The sequence below is a fragment of the Danio rerio genome, chromosome 17, assembly GCF_049306965.1.
Source record: "Danio rerio strain Tuebingen ecotype United States chromosome 17, GRCz12tu, whole genome shotgun sequence".
In the NCBI taxonomy this organism is placed as follows: domain Eukaryota; kingdom Metazoa; phylum Chordata; class Actinopteri; order Cypriniformes; family Danionidae; genus Danio; species Danio rerio.
In genome coordinates this window covers 16,097,221-16,114,622 of record NC_133192.1, presented here as the reverse complement: position 1 = coordinate 16,114,622, position 17,402 = coordinate 16,097,221, and the positions used below count along the sequence as shown (strand labels likewise).

General features: G+C 35.3%; 1 protein-coding gene across 4 annotated transcripts in view; it reads left to right on the top strand.

Moving 5' to 3' along the window:
- nid2a (nidogen 2a (osteonidogen)) overlaps positions 1-17,402 on the top strand; it is an 80,060-nt gene that overhangs the window by 15,518 nt on the left and 47,140 nt on the right. For all 4 annotated transcript variants that reach the window (XM_073928254.1, XM_073928252.1, XM_073928253.1 and 1 more), the window contains exons 3-8: positions 1,467-1,708; positions 3,256-3,737; positions 7,171-7,320; positions 11,521-11,766; positions 12,088-12,288; positions 14,468-14,695. In XM_073928254.1, coding sequence (XP_073784355.1) covers positions 1,467-1,708; positions 3,256-3,737; positions 7,171-7,320; positions 11,521-11,766; positions 12,088-12,288; positions 14,468-14,695 — 1,549 coding nt within the window. The remainder of the gene's footprint in view (positions 1-1,466; positions 1,709-3,255; positions 3,738-7,170; positions 7,321-11,520; positions 11,767-12,087; positions 12,289-14,467; positions 14,696-17,402) is intronic.

Sequence of the window (17,402 nt, the reverse complement as noted above, 5' to 3'; positions counted from 1 at the left end):
ACATTTGGAGTGGATCAAAAAAAGTTGTCCTATGACAAGAACGGGTGTTGTTCACTAGTTTTAGGACAAGTCTTATGGAAGGATACTGTATATCCGCTTGTTAAGTGGTGACGTGTTTGTGACGTATGTATACTGTTTCCGGGTCCAAGCCGCCATTTATTTGAGTGGAGAAATCATTCGTTTATGATCACGTTTTATTTCTATCACATATTAAAGTAAATTTTATATAAAATCATAGAGTACACAACAATCTCTGGGCTTGCTGCATAACAAATACCAAAAATGTAACAATTTATAAAAATACCCTGCTAAAAGATCCAGCTTAAACCAGCCTAAGCTGGTTGGCTGGTTTTAGCTGGTCAACCAGGCTGGTTTCAGAGGGGTTTTGGCCACTTCCAGGCTGGTTTCCAGCCATTTCCAGCCTGGTCTTAGCTGGTCAGGCTAGGAGATGACCAGCTAAAACCAGCTTGACCAGCCTAGCCAAGCTGGGAGTCCAGCCAAAACCAGCTATATCCAGCTTAAACCAGGCTGGTCACCAGCTTGGAAGTGGCCAAAATCCCTCTAAAACCAGCCTGGTCGACCAGCTAAAACCAGCCAACCAGCCTAGGCTGGTTTAAGCTGGATTTTTCAGCAGGGTATTTATCACTTTCTGGCCATCGGATATTAGGCATGGACATATATACTGCGATCGTTATTTTTGAAAGCATTAAATCGCTTTGTAAACGTTTATTATTACCATTTCATGAGTCTCCCCATTCAGTTGAATAGAGCGCTTGGACCCGGAAGCCGCTTCGCGTGACGTCACACTTAACAAGCGGAACGTTATATGGCTGAAATATTTACTGGATTCTGAATTTTGTCTGTCTCTGTGGTTTTGAGATTACATTTTACTGCTTATATCTTCGTTTATAGCTTATGTAAGTTTATATCTTACAAATATGAGTTTAAATTCTGCAGTTACAGCATGGAAATTATATTTAATCCGACCTCTTTAACACTTGTATATAGAGGCTCATACTTGTGATTGGGGTTACAAAACTGCATCATAGTGCCAGGTATAAACTAAACTTCATTTGCTCAGACAACTGAAAAACCAAGAGTGACACAAGGCATCTTTAAAAACATTAGTAACGGTCTATTAAGCACAATAAAACAACGTGTGAAAAACATCAAAAGTTAGCACTGTCGTGAGTAATTCACTAGGCCAGTAAAACAGTTGTTAGAAATGCCATATTTGGAGTCCAAGATGGCCAAGATTTCCAGCAATGATTGATGATCCCAGGAAATAAATCTATTAAAGACCACTTTGTCCAAAAGTAGGGGGGAGTAAGTTCTCTAGTAAAACATTTGAGATAGATTTACAGTATATAATGGAATATTTACAGGTGGTTTGTCTTTTTTATTGCCTTCTAAAAGTGCTGCACAGAAATCTGGAGCTCTGAGTAATGTTCTTCTTTTTCTTTTAGGTAAACACGTTCCAAGTGGTGCTTGCGTACAATGAGAAGGACACTTATGCGCTCTTCCTATACCCTGAGGATGGCCTGCAGTTTTTCGGGACACGGCCCAAAGAATCTTACAATGTTGAAATTGAGCTTCCAGCTCGTGTGGGATTTTCCAGAGGAGAGATTTCCTACTTGATTTTTTCTCGAACAGAAGGGCCGTATTATAGCCTCACCAGCAATGAGCAGTCCGTCAAGAACCTGTACCAGTAAGCATTGCGGGAATTACCATTTAAGATCAAGCCACCCTGTTGTTTATATATATATATATATATATATATATATATATATATATATATATATATATATATATATATATATATAAATAGACGCACACACACACACACACACAAAGTTAAAGTATACACAGTTGAAGTTTTTCCCAATTTCTGTTTAACGGAGAGAAGAAATTTTCAACACATTTCTAAACATAATAGTTTTAAGAACTCTTCTCCAATAACTGATTTATTTTATCTTTGCAATGATGACAGTACATAAAATTTTACTAGATATTTTTCAAGACACTTCTATACAGCTTAAAGTGACATTTAAAGGCTTAACTAGGTTAATTAGGTTAACTAGACAGGTTAGGTTAATTAGGCAATTTATTGTATAACGATGATTTGTTCTGTAGACTATCGAAAAAACTAATGCTTAAAGGGGTTAATAATATTGACCGTAAAATGGTTTAAAAAATTAAAACTGCTTTTATTTTAGCCCAAAAAAAGACTTTCTCCAGAAGAAAAAATATTATCACTCATACTGTGAAAATTTCTTTGCTCTGTTGAACATCATTTGGGAAATATTTATATATATATATATATATATATATATATATATATATATATATATATATATATATATATATATATATATGTATGTATATATATATATCTGTCATTTCACAATTTAGGTGCTTCATTGGCTTGACAAATAACTACATTCATGTTGCCAAAGCAGTGAAGCATTGCTGCTTACAAGCAAGACAAAAGGGCAATAGTGCAAACAATATGAATATAAAATATAATACAGAGAAAAAACACAGATATAAATAAAAATAGATTAATAAAAAAAATCGATTAATGGTAGTATATAAAATAGGATAAAAGTAACTCTCTCTCATATATATATATATATATATATATATATATATATATATATATATATATATATATATATATATATATATATATATATATATATATATATATAAAATGCCTATGCTAGTTGTTTCTATAGCGTTGATGGTACGGGACAGTAAGTGTAACATTGTTCTCTCTTCTGGTTGCTGTTATCAGTCTCTCACAGTTTTTTTCCTCTTTTTTTAAAAGCCATGGAACGTTTTTTTTTTTTTATTATTTAAGTGAATTGTAATGCAAAAAAAAAACGTTTTTTTGATGCTCTTCCATTCATTGCTCTCTGAGATTACTGTGAAGACTTCCACTGCCGGAAATATGAAAAGGGTCTATAAAGTTAAAAAATTACTAGATTGTAAAAAAAATAATAATAATGACAAATAAGTCAAGACAACAAATATTTATATATTCATTTAAATAATTTAAATAAGTTAACCAGGTTTCAGCAGGTTTTTTAACTTAATAATTTTAACTTAATAATAGTTCTTTAACGTAATATTTATTTTTTTCAAGTTGAGATGACTAGAAAAGATTGCAAGATCTTGCTAGATGCAACAATTTTTTAACAGTGTCGGAATAAAATGATTTCATTTTTAATTTATCATTTTATCTCTCCTCAGAAAGGGAAACATAGGTGAGCCCGGAGTTTGGCTCTTCCATGTTGGAAACCTTTATTCCTTCCAGAATGTGGTTCCTGCTCAGCAAGAGGCCGTTTCAAGCAAATCTCCCACTGTCCAGGACACTGTGTTCACTGATGAAGACTACACAGACGAGGAGGAGTACGATCCCATCGACCCAGACTTCCAGGATCCCACAACAACAGAGTTTCTGGAGCCGGAGCCAGACTCCTCTCTGTTGGAGCGTCTCAACCAGGAGACTCCCCTGGGTCAGTCTCCATTGCAGCCTTCAGTGTCGGGTCCAGAAGATCTTCCTCAGCCGGATCCTCATCATGTCCAGCCTGAGGACAACACTCAGCCCCAGTGGCCCTTACCAAAACATGCCATTCTGCAGGTGTACCCGAACCGCGTGAAGGATGTTCCAACTCACCCTTCTGATGGCCAAGTGTTCAGTGTTGAGGAGAAAGTGGACTTTGACTCTGGAGGTGAGGATTAATCTGTAATCATTATTGATATACAGTTGAATTATTAGCCCCCCTGTATATATCAATTCTCTTTCTGTTTTACTGAAAAAAATGTATTCAACACATTTCTAAACATAATAGTTTTAATTCTTTTCTAATAACTGATTTCTTTTATCTTTGCCTTGATGACGGCACATAATATTTTACTACATATTTTTTAAGATACTTGTATTCAGCTAAGAGTGCAGTTTAAAGGCTTAACTACTGTAGGTTAATTAGGCAGGTTAGGCTATTAGGCAAGTCATTGTATAATGATGGTTTGTTCTGTAGACAATCCTATACAATTATTGACTAATAATATTGACCTTAAAATGGTTAAAAAAATTCAAACTGCTTTTATTTTAGTTGAAATAAAATAAATAAGACTTTTTTCTAGAAGAAAAAAAACATTATAGCAAATACTGTGAAACATTCATTGCTCTGTTAAACATTATTTGGGAAATATGCAGAGGAGGGCTAATAATTTTGACATCAACTTTATACAAAGCTTTGCAAATGTAAACTTTTTTTAATCCCTACCCTTAAAATGTTACTGAACAATCGTAGTATCCTAGTCTAGCAGCTGTTTTTGAAGAGTATAAATATATGTAATAAATCAAATTTTGTGAAATATAAATATTAAATCAAACATTAAATATTGAAATATATTTATAAACAAATAAATATATGACTAAACTACCTATTATTATTTATAACACAAAAATACATTAGAATAAATAACTATTAGTTCTGTTCAATAATACTACTACTGCAGTAATACATTTGATAAATATCTAAAAAATAAATACAATTATTCTTAAAATACATATACAGTAAGTATGAATGTACACTGTAAAATGATAAATGAACAATTAGTCGTTACAGCATGTTTTTATTTTATTTTATTGTAACTTATTAAACTAAGTTAATCATGTTCTAACTACATTTTGTATAACATGTCTTTGTTGAGTTTTTTCAAGATTTTACAATAATTCAAACCTCAATACCCAAAACTTACCCTAGACAGGCTTAGGAAGAAACAAGTCAAATTAAATAATAATCCTTATTAAAAAAATAATAAAAAATAAAAATAATATTAAAATAAACTAATTAATTAAAAAAGAAATTCTAATCAAGCACCAATTCACATTCCACAACTTCAGACTTCCAAAGCTTCTTCAATATCTAATATTTTTTTACAAAGTTTAAAAACACCTCCCAGATATCACAAAATCCAGAGGATTTTTTCCTTATTATATATGTGAGCTTCTGACTTAATTTTATAAGTTACTCAAGCTGTTTTAAGTCAATTTACCATAATATATGTTCAATGGACTCATAAGGGTAATTTGATCCAGTGTAAGGCAACCAGGTTATTTTAAAGTGTACAGTACTCAGCATAATTGAGCACATCCCATTATGAAAGTGAATATTTATATCTATTTCTTTGTGAATATAGCCAATATATTTTGGTGCATTATCTGGTGCGAAGCAGATTTAATAAATGGATATATTTATTAAAATAATATTTTAGTCACAAAACATCTTTAGAAATAAAATGATATTACTATTAAATTAATGCAAAAAAATACAAACTACAAAAACTTCAACAAAATTTTACACATTTTTTGTTTCTATTGAATTTTAATATTTGTATATTTTGTATTTAATATTTCTTCTAACATATAAATTTTGGTATACTAGTTTTTGGACCATTATCGTAACTTATTTTGTTAGATAAGCTCTAGATTTGGCTTCAGTATCGACTAATTTATTGTATATGCACAAATATAATATTGTAAAACTTCCTATAGAAAATATTAATTTAAATGAGAGATTTGGGAAGGGTCTATTACTATATGCTGCTGAGCAATGTGTGTGTGTGTGTGTGTGTGTGTGTGTGTGTGTGTGTGTGTGTGTGTATGTTTGTATATGTATGTATATATACAGTTGAAGTCGGAATTATTAGCCCCCCTTTTGAATTTATTTATCTTTTTTAAATATTTCCCAAATTATGTGTAACAGAACAAGGAAATTTTCATAGTATGATGATATTTTTTCTTCTGGAGAAAGTCTTATTTGTTTTATTTCGGCAACAGTTATTAATTTGTAAAAGCTATTTTAAGGTAAAAAATTAATAGCACCTTAAAGCTATTTTTTTCGATAGTCTACAGAACAAATCATCGCTATACAATTACTTGCCTAATTATCCTAATCTGCCTAGTTAACCTAATTAACCTAGGTAAGCCCTTAAATGTTCTGTCAAGCTGTATAGAAGTGTCTTGAAAAATATCTAGTAAAATGTTTTGTACTGTCATCTTGGCAAAGATAAAAATAAATCAGTCATTAAAAATGAGTTATTAAAACTATTATGTTTAGAAATGTGTTGACAAAATCTTCTCTCTATTAAACAGAAATTGGGGAAAAAATTAAAAAATAAACAGGGTGGCTAATAATTTAGAGGGGCTAATAATTCTGACTCCAACTATACATTGTTTAATTTTCAGTAATAGTAGTAATATATTCAGAATTATCATAAAAATTCTCCAAAAATGTATATGCACATATGATTTAAACAAAATGCATGTAGTATTATTTTTTTGTACATGTATATACATCAGAGATGTCCAAGCCAAAGTTGGCCCACCATCTCATTTGAGAAGAGCGGTAGAATGATGGGGATGGTTTAGAGATTGTCATTTCAAATACAACATAACCTTGTTTTATTGTTTGGCTACAAACTATTTTTTTTATTTATTTAAGTGCTAGTAGTTTAGTTTAGAATGTACATACAGTCACCCGAAGCATAGAGGACAATGCAGAGACTTTGGATTCGCTTGATTAGTGTATTCATGTTTTTATTTATTTTTTAATATTATGAAATAAATTAGGAAATTATCCATGGCAAGTCTAATGTAAAATAGTTTGTTAAATGTTCAGTCATTGTAATAATATACTCAAAATTAACATAAAAGTGATCCAGTTAATTTTTTAAAAATTCATGTGCACATTTAAATTAAAATGGATGCTTTTCATGAGACAGAGTTTAGCAAAAGGCTAAATGTAACCAAAATAGCTTAGAAATTAAAAAAGCCATATTTATTGTTAGCAAAGGAGCACAAAATATTCCAAACATCACAAAAATACACAAGTCTTTCCCATTGTTTCTCATAATACAGATAAATAGCAAAGCTTGCATTGCCACTGCTTTAACCTCAAAATGCCCCACATTATTCATAAAAGTATTAATGTATTGTGACTTGCATTTCCAGTTACTCAGAATAAATATCTGTCTAGACAATCCAGAGCACCTCAGATCATGTAGGAATTTTACCAATGACTTGTACACTAGCAAGTTTGCCTTTCCTACCCTATTCAAGAGCTCTTTCTCTGTGCTTTTACCTCTGTCCCGCAGTGATCCATTACTCGACAGATAATAAAGAGACGTGTGAGCGTTTCCAGCAGCAGTGCAGTCTAAACGCTCACTGTACAGATCATTCCACCGGCTTCTGCTGTCACTGCAACTCCGGCTTTTACGGCAACGGCCGCCACTGCCTGCCAAACGGTAAGACTCCGCCAGAAATGCAGTAAAAAGAGCCGTTGTAAAAGCCACACATAACATGACCTTGTGCTGAAAGCATGAACAACATTAGCAGGACACCTCTGGGGATTTATTACCAGTGTTTTTCTTTCCAGCACAGTATTTTTTAGAGGGTAAAGATGTATATTTTTGTTTCGCAAAGGAATTTGGAGATAACATTTGGATTTTGGCAAATACTTTGTGTTGGTTCGAGTGCAGTTATTTTCTGTAGGGTCAAGTCAAGTCCCCCAGTCTAAACTTGTGCTGCCTGTGTCCCAACTATCCATCCTAAACCTTCATTCATTCATTCATTCATTCACAGTCCCTTTTTTTAATCTGGGGTCGCCACAGTGGAATGAACCGCCAACTTATCCAGCTCATGCCCTTCCAGTTACAACCCATCACAGGAAAACGTCCCCCATGGTCTGCTATTTCGGGTAGAAATTTGTGTACATGCTAATGACTAATATTGGCCACAATACAGTGCAAGCTAGAACTATAAACACAGGTAAAATTGTTAAAAACTACAAACATGGCAGATGTGTTAGACCAGTGGTGGGCAAACTCGGTCCTGGAGGGCCGGTGTCCTGCATAGTTTAGCTCCATCTCTAATCAAACACACCTGAACAAGCCAATCAGTGTCTTCAAGATCACTAGAAATCTATTAGCAAGTGTGTTTGATTAGATTGAGTGTTTGATTGAGTTAGAGCTAAACTGTGCAAGACACCGGCCCTCCAGGACCGAGTTTGCCCACCCCTGTGTTAGACCAAAGCTTAAGTGGAGAGAATTAGGTGCATGGCTTTGGATGGAAAAAAACAAACATTATATATAGGAGCAATATCACACTCGTAGCAGTGCGATATGACTGTATATTGGCACTGGTGGGAGGTGTGCCTTAGGGCCTACTCACACTATGACATCCGTACCATGCCCAGACCCGTTTCCCGGATCGTTTGAGAAGTGTGAGTGCGCTGAATCGGGCTCAAGCACGTATCTTGCATGCTGTATCTCAGAAATTAAAAATATTTAAAATAGGCACTATCCTTATGAATAAACTGCATAGTTGCAATCGAAACAACTACATTCTCGACTAAAAAAGCCTCAAAAGTACACTATGTTGTCCAACAGCTGGGATATTTGTCAAACTGTAGAGTGTCCTCTGCTTGCCGCTTTATGTAAGCAGAGTAATAAGGGTAAAGGGTTAAGAGGCTGGATGAGTGCTGTTATTTGCAGAATATCACACAGCTATCAGCCAATCAAATTCAAGAACTAGACAGAACCGTTGTATAAATTAAAATGTAATTCTATAATTTTATTATAATTATAAAATAATATATCTAATGTTTGCTTTCTAATAATATTTTTTATATCTATAAACTTTTAAAATAACTTAACATAAAAACTTTTGAATTCATAATTAGTCTAACAAATGAGGAGGTTTCTCAGTGCTTCATCTTTAATATGCTTGGAAATTATTTCTAAAAGAAATGAGGAGGAAGTGACAGGATGATTAACAGGGCATGTGACTAAGCAACAGAACAGTCTGGAAGTAGTTTGTAAAGTATTAAAGTAGTTGTTTTCAAAGCTTGCCTAGTTTTCTGTTTCACACTCAAAAATATGTACATTTAATTACGTAAAGAGTACATACTGGTGTAGTATAAGTAGGAGAGTTTGGACACAGCATTGTTTTTTTTAATGACTGCTTGCGTGCTGAATGGTTGCTAATTGCATGTAATTGGTGAACACTTGTGTTAACTGGCTGCGGTAATACCCACAAGTCCTTCCACAGTCTCTTTGTTAATAGCTGTGGCCGGCATGCCAATTTTGTGGGAGGTTTTTATGTCGGAAACACTTGATCTTTTGGAAAAGCTGACAGGAATTCCCTAGTGAATCATTCGGCGGGGCTTGAGTAACAGGATCTTTTCAAGACGGTGACATCAGATTGGCTTTTTGAATGACTGTAATCTACCTGTGAACATCCTCTACAGGCCTACGTGTGAAAGAAAACTTGAGCCTTGTTGGAAAGTGGCACGTCTGGCTTCTGCTGAATGACAGACGTTTGTGTCTGAGAGAAAATATTCAGTGGAAAAGCTTCCTCAGCTGTTGGATATGCATGCGTACAGTAGGATCTTTGTGTGGCCGGTGAGGGAGGCGGTGGAGAGGGAAAACCTCTCTAAAACTGCTGAGTAACTGGAGGAATTGTGGCTTTTGGGAGATGTTTGGCGGAAAAAAATGAAGAAATAACTCAGTTTAGTGGATTCTAGGGAAATCTTATGTTCGTTATTCTATACAGACAACATTTCTTCCACATTTCAAATAAAATATTAGAGAATTTCTTTTCTTCACATAATGACTATTGATTAGAATAAAACATTATGATTGAAAATTAAATCCAATTCATCTGTATTTCTATAGCACTTTTACAATGTAGATTGTGTCAAAGCAGCTTAACATAGAAGTTCTAGTAAACTAAAACTGCTTCAGTCCAGTTTTCAGAGTTGAAGTTCAGTTTGGTTCAGTTCAGTGTGGTTTAATTTTCATTGCTGAAATGCCAAACACGGAAGAGCAAATCCATCAATACACAGCTCCACCACTCCCAAACTAATGCCTAGTTCACACTAGAGGATTTTAAGCCTGATTTGAGCCCGATTTGTAAGTTAACGAGCTCGCCGACAGATCGGGCTGTGATCGGGAAGAAATCTGCGGGTGCTCGGCGCTCGCCGCTCTTTATGTGTGAACTACTGAGCAACCCATCAACGAGGCTCGCTGACGCGTCGCCGACACCTCGCAGACGGAAATCCAACATTCAGCATGCTAAATATTCCAGAGCAGTCGGCCGACTCAACCCCACGTGTGGTCAGATGTAGTGACGAGCTGCAGCCAATGAGAGAGCATATCAGCATGAGCTGAATGCCTGTGTGTTCAGGAGCTCAGCAGAAACATCTGTGATTGGTCAGAATGGGCATCAGTGCACTCGCTTCATTCTGCGTTAGCACAGACATGAGAGTAGGATATATTAACTGTGGAACTAGAATTCTGTAACTATTAGAATTACCATACTGCTCATTCTGATCGTTCTCATATGAAACGCCATATCGTCACATATTAAAATTAAGCTTTGAATGTGTGGCATCATATTTAATGACACCATTACCCTAAGAATATAATATTTTTTTGGTAATACAGCCTATAAATATGTAGTTAAGATACTAAAACACTTAAAGGCTTGGCTTTCATTTTCACTTTCAAACAGGAGCTATTTCACAGCACAGAATATGCTGTTTTGAAAGATATCTGAAGAAAATTGATGTTTTTGCCATCAGAGAGTTTTGTTTATGTTAGCAGGAAGTTGCCAGGCAAGAAAATGCACACATATTTAAAGTCACAGCGAAAAGTATCAGACATGCATGCAGTCATCTTGACCAATATGGTAATTTAAGGCAGAAATGCTCAGTTCTTTACTGTTTTGTAATAAAAAAAATAACAATGTCAGAAAGAAATACACTGATAGTTAGAAAACGGCAGGGTGTTATAAATATGTTAGTTTTATTTCAAAGAGTTATAAAATTACAAAAATTAAAAACTCTGTGTATCTATCCACTCAAACCTTGCAGATGAGTGATTAATGCGCTGGTAAATCAGCTGATTTGACGATGTTTTTAAATGCTTTCTCCAAAGCTTGAAACGCTGTCAGTGATGTAATCAGCACACAAGCAGCCAATAGTGTTCAGCTTTTTCTGACGACTCCTCCCTCAAATTTTCATTGGCTGTGGTTTGGTAGCTTGAATGAGCTGATGGGGAATGAGTTGTTGTCAGATCATGTAGTGTGTGACCCCCCTCTTGTGGATCGTTCACGGAGTGTTGCGTAGTGTGAACACCACAGAGATCAAAAGACACAAAGTCAAGTCATGTAGTGTGAACAGCACAGCGATCTGCTGATGTTTAAAATCCTGTAGTGTGAACTAGGCTTAAGCAAGCCAGTGGCGACAGTGGCAAGGAACAAACTTCACCAATTTACGAAAGTGAAACAAAGAAAACACAACCATGTCTCCTCTGTCCAAGCTTCTTGTGCAGAGCTTCAGTCTAGGCGCTGTTACAGTTATACCACCAAATACTGATACTTATTTGAAGATGATTTTGAGCTTTACTTTCATGATTTATTTTTTGCCCTCATCTTGTCCTCAGGTGCACCTCAGCGTGTGAATGGAAAGGTCAGAGGGACTGTTCTTGTTGGTGGGACAGCAGTGGATCTGGGAAACATCGACCTGCATGCCTACATCGTGGTGGGCGATGGACGAGCATACACCGCCATCAGTGAGGTGCCGGAGCCGGCGGGCTGGGCCCTCATGCCCGTGGCCCCCATCGGAGGTCTATTTGGTTGGCTCTTCGCCCTGGAGCTGCCAAACAGCCTTAATGGCTTCAGTATCACCGGTGAGGCCGTCATGATCTCATCTTCAGCCTCTTTAATGGTGTTTGTTAAAACATATGGCCTCCTGGGATTTTATGCTTGGAGGTTTTGTTCTCACTAATAGAGTCTAATATTCCTCTAATTCAAGTCAGGTGCTCCATTGTAGATTAATACGCTTTCTCTTTTTTGGAAAAACACCCAAATGTTCATCAAGTGCCATTACAAGGTTCACAACCCCCATCTGGATCTTATTTGGTGACTTAATAATATTTGTCTGTAGTAAAATGAGTGAGCCACAACACGGCTCTTTAACGACCTTTAAAAGCAACATTTTTGTTTCGCAGGTGCTGAATTCACTCGGCGTGCTGATGTGACCTTCTCTCCCGGTAACCAGCGTCTCAGCATCGTCCAGACAGCCACGGGTTTGGATAACCAGAACTACCTCAATGTGGACACTCATCTACAGGGCAGCGTTCCCTTCATCCCTCCTGGTGCCACAGTGCAGATGGAGCCATTTAAGGACACCTACCAGTATTATCCTTCATGTAAGGGAGAAACCGTTATTTATTCATTCATTCATTTTTCTCCAACTTAGTCCCTTATTTATCAGGGCTCGCCACCATGGAATGAACCGCCAACTAATCCGGCATGTGTTTTACGCAGTGGATGCTATTCAAGCCACAACCCAGCACTGGGAAACACCAATACAGTCTTATTTACACAAACTCATACTCTAAGGCCAATTTAATTAATCTAATTCACCTATAGCGCATGTCTTTTGACCTTGGGGGAAACCGGAGCACCTGGAGGAAACCCACACAAACACAGGGAGAACATGCAAACTCCACACAGAAATGCCAACTGACCCAAAGTGGTTCTACCGGCGTAAAAAAAGCCTTGAAAATCTTAAAAATAATTATAAGAAGAAATAAGAAATAAAAACTTTTATTCAACAAGGATATATGAAATATATGATATCATGCATTATACAATAAAATGCATAGGGCTGCACAATATATAATTTCAGCATTGATATCGCAATGTGGGCATCAACAATAGTCATATCGCAGGATATGCAAAGTTGAGTCTGAATTATAGTTGAAAAGGACCTACAGAACATGTTTCATAGAGTCACTGCTAAGTTTAACCATAGTAGAAAAAAAGCTTTATTATTTGCATGTGTTTTTTAAGGCCTGTGACTGAGCATTTCAAGAGTTCAAAACATTTGGACACAAAAAAATATCACATTTGCGGTGTAACAAAGATTAATTGCATTTAATTGTTTATACAGATTTATACAAAAAAGTTATAATTTAATATCTTGTGATTTTTGTCTTGTTTCTAGTCCAAAAATCCACATTTCAAAGTGAAAACAAAATAGTTTTACTCACGTTAATGGCTGATCATTTTGCTTGTTTTAAGGAGAAACTCTTAGTGTTGAGTTATTTCTTCTAAAGGTGAAAAAATACAATGTTTTTCTAATAATTTCTTTTGATATTTGGACGGTAAACAAGACAAAGCAAAGTAAGAAGCATTTTTTTGCATTGTTATAATGTACGTGATTATTGATAGAAAACTGCCAAATAGTGCTATTCATCTTGTGAAACTGTATTCATATCGCAGTATTTATCACAGAAAAATAAACATTGCAGTATCAGATTTTTCCAATAACCTCTTTTTTTAAATTTTGTTTTTTAAAAATTCTTTTAAAATCAAGTCAGCATATTAGAATGATTTCTGAAAAACAAAAAATGTGACATTAGCTATGTTTCCATCCAAAAATGCGAATGAACTTTATGCGCAAAACTGGATTATCGCATAAAAGACGTGCGAATAAGGCAGCGTTTTCAATCCAACGAGTCAAAGCGAACAAATTTAACATTTCCTGATTAACTGGCGGCTAATATAGACAGTAAAAACTGAATTTGCTGCAGTAGGAGAAGCTGCATCAATCTTTTCTTCATCTAATAAATGACTTCATTCTTCATGACTTTCATTCTATTCTATAATATTCATTCATTTTCCTTTGCTCAGTCTCTGCTTTTTCACAGCCGAATAAACCATATGTTTTACGTATATTTTTTTTGCAGCGGATGTCCTACTAGCTGCAATCCAGTAATGGGAAACACTCTGTAATATTACTGAAATGAATATAAAAACTTAATATATATATATATATATATATATATATATATATATATATATATATATATATATATATATATATATATATATATATATATATAAACTCAACACATTTACATAAGTAATCTGGGTTTGTCTACTGATAACTAATGGTGCAAAAGAAATCAGTTTTGCATCACAAGAATAACTTACATGTACTATGTTTCAAATGAAAACTGTTTCAGAATATTACTATTCACTATTACTATTCTAGATTTTTCATAGTATATCCGTTATGAATTTCTTGTACATGATATTTCTTTTTTAGCTGATATCGTTTTATTTTGCTGATAACATTTTAATGAATGACTTAGTTGTATAAAAAAATAAAAGTGAGCTAAAACATAGCTCTTGTGACTCCTCCTGTCTCCTCTATTTTCTTTCAACTGTGTCTGCTCTCGATAAACCCTAAACAAAAGCAGTTTCTGATACCGCTGAACTTAAGATTCCTCAACTTATGGGATTTTGAGTCTTAAGCTGAAGCCCAGAGATTGTTGTGAATTGTTTTCTAAACTCTTGCCTGTTTTTTTCTGTTCTCAGTGATTACTTCCACATCGGTGCGTGAGTTCAAAGTCGTGTCAGCTGAAAACGGAGCAGAAACTTTCACTTTCCAAGTTAAGCAGAACATCACATACAGGGACTGCAGTCACAGGCCCCGCAGCAGACTGGAGACACTGGAGCTGAAGATGGAGCGCGTATTTGTTATGTACGTCAGAGAGGAGCGCATCCTTCGATATGCCATCACCAACAAGATCGGACCACTAGGAGGTAAGCTTCTAACTGCTCACCATTGAATTCTGTGATTTTAAAAGTGCTGAATGTTCCTACCAAGCCACAGTGAAACAAAAGTTGTGCCATTTTTGGGGGGTTTATTTATCTAAGAGTGTTAACATAGTTTAGGCCCTCATTGCAAAGCCAAAAGTGTATTTTTGTAGCAACAGGCAACCATAAAATGCCGGAGACTGAAGGCTGATTTATACTTCTGCGTCAAACGCCGGCGTATGATACGGCGCTGACGCATAGCACTTCGCTGTGGCCGTCGCCGTCACTGACGTGCACCTCTCAAAAAATGTAACTACACGTCGCAACGACGCGTAGCGTAAGCTCTGTGATTGGTCGGCTTGGAAGCGCTGACGAGTCTGGGCGGGACCGAGAGCCGCGCGAATGGCACGAACCCAATGTAGCGATTGTTTACAAGTGTGGAGTACCGTGAAGGAACTCCGGATGGAAAGTTTTGTTCTGTGTTTACCTCATAGTTAAAGTTGTTGCACATCCGCCGGTTTCTGCCTCAAAATGAGCGAGTTTGAGCCACTTGTACATCCCGGAAGTGTTCAGGGAAAGCAAAATTACAGCGAAGAAACTCGACACAGAGGAACATTTACACCTCACTGCCAACAAGCGTTTCGGAAGTGTTAATGCAGACCGACAGAAACAGCGTGCAGAAGTATAAATGCACAGCTACGCGCGTTGCATGCACCGTGGGTTACGCCGGTCACTTGACGCAGAAGTATAAATCAGGCTCTACTCTATTACACTGAAAGTCATCTAAACCTCCTCCCACTTTCTCATGGTTAGAAGATTTAATGTCTTTTCTATATATTGAAAAAATTAGGTTTACATTAAGTATCATCCACTGAAAGAGTTTAAATAAACTGGAATCCTCCAATTAATTTTGTCAAGAATACAAGAATACTTTTTTTCAAGAAAGATCTCTTTTTATTAGTGTGTGCGTGTGTCCTTCATATTTGATGTATATTTATTTAGCTGCTTTGACAATTCCTGTAGGTGTTAATGTTGTGTGCATTTTTTATTCTCCTTCTAGGGGGTGGGGGTTATTGTTTAAAAAAAAAAGAAAATGTGTAAATTATTGATATTGTGGTATTGACATCCATTGTTTTTTTGTTGCTTCTATGAATGTCAGTGGTTGCTTTTTCACAACGCTTTTCAGAATATCTTCATTTTTAGCTCACATTCTTGGATTTTTTTGTGTTTCTTTGGTTTTGTGGAAGGTTTCAGAAGATATTCTTTTATTTACTTATTTATTTTACCTCACTAAAATGCAGATATACTGAAGAATGTTTTAAAAACAGTCGTTGACTTTCATAGTATTTTTTATTGCTACTATGAATGTCAATGGTTGCTTTTTTCCCCAACATTCTTCAAAATATCTTAATTTGTCCTCACATTCTTTGATTTTTTTTGTCTTTCTTTGTTTTCGTGGAAGGTTTCTGTAGCAGATTGTTTTATTTATTTATTTTTTACCACACTTATATGCAGATATATTCAAGAAGGTTATATAAAAACAGCCATTGACTTCCGTAGTATTTTTTGTTGCTACTATGAATGTCAATGGTTGCTTTTTTCCCCAACATTCTTCAAAATATCTTAATTTGTCCTCACATTCTTTGATTTTTTTTGTCTTTCTTTGTTTTCGTGGAAGGTTTCTGTAGCAGATTGTTTTATTTATTTATTTTTTTACCTCACTTATATGCAGATATATTCAAGAAGGTTATAAAAAAACAGCCATTGACTTACGTAGTATTTTTTGTTGCTACTATGAATGTCAATGGCTCCTTTTTTCTCCAACATTCTTCAGAAAATCTTAATTTGTCCTCACATTCTTGGATTTTTTTTGTCTTTCTTTGTTTTTGTTGGAGGTTTCAGAAGCAGATTCTTTTATTTACTTATTTATTTTACCTCACTTCTATGCAGATATATTGAAGAATGTTATAAAAAAACATCCATTGACTTCCGTAGTATTTTTTGTTGCTACTGTGAATGTCAATGGTTGATTTTTTTCCCAACATTCTTCAAAATATCTTAATCTGTCCTCACATGCTTGGATTAGTTTTGTTTTTCTTTGTTTTTGTGGAAGTTTGTAAAGCAGATTGTTTTATTTTATTTTTTTTACCTTACTAATATGCAGATAAGCAGATATACTGAAGATATACTGAGGAACTGAAAAAAACTGAAAAAAAACAGTCGTTTACTTCCGTAGTAGTTTTTGTTGCCTCTATGAATCTCTATTTTTTACGTTTGATAAGTTTAGTGACTAATTTTTATGAATTCAAGCTGAATTCATATGAAAATGTAGGATTTTTAAAAAGGGGGTGTGGCACCCAACCCCGCCCCTAAACCCAACTGTCATTGGTGGATAAGCGAATCATACTAAATTGTAGGAATGAGATCGTACGAATTCATTCAAATTAGCCACTAAATTAAAAAGTTGTTTGTCCTTATTTTTAAACCCTGACTAAGTAAAACAAGTACCAATATAATCCCGGATTAAGTAAACTCAGGCTTTACAAAGCCTATCTGTCCTGTCCAATTTGGAGGATTCTTCTTGTACATGGCCTTCTGTTCGTCCTTCGTTTAGACCAACCTTCATTTTTGGCATAGTTTCTTTATTAGCATGCTGACTGATGTGGCAATGAGACGTCTGGGTCTCACACAGGACTTACACTGGCTCATGTTC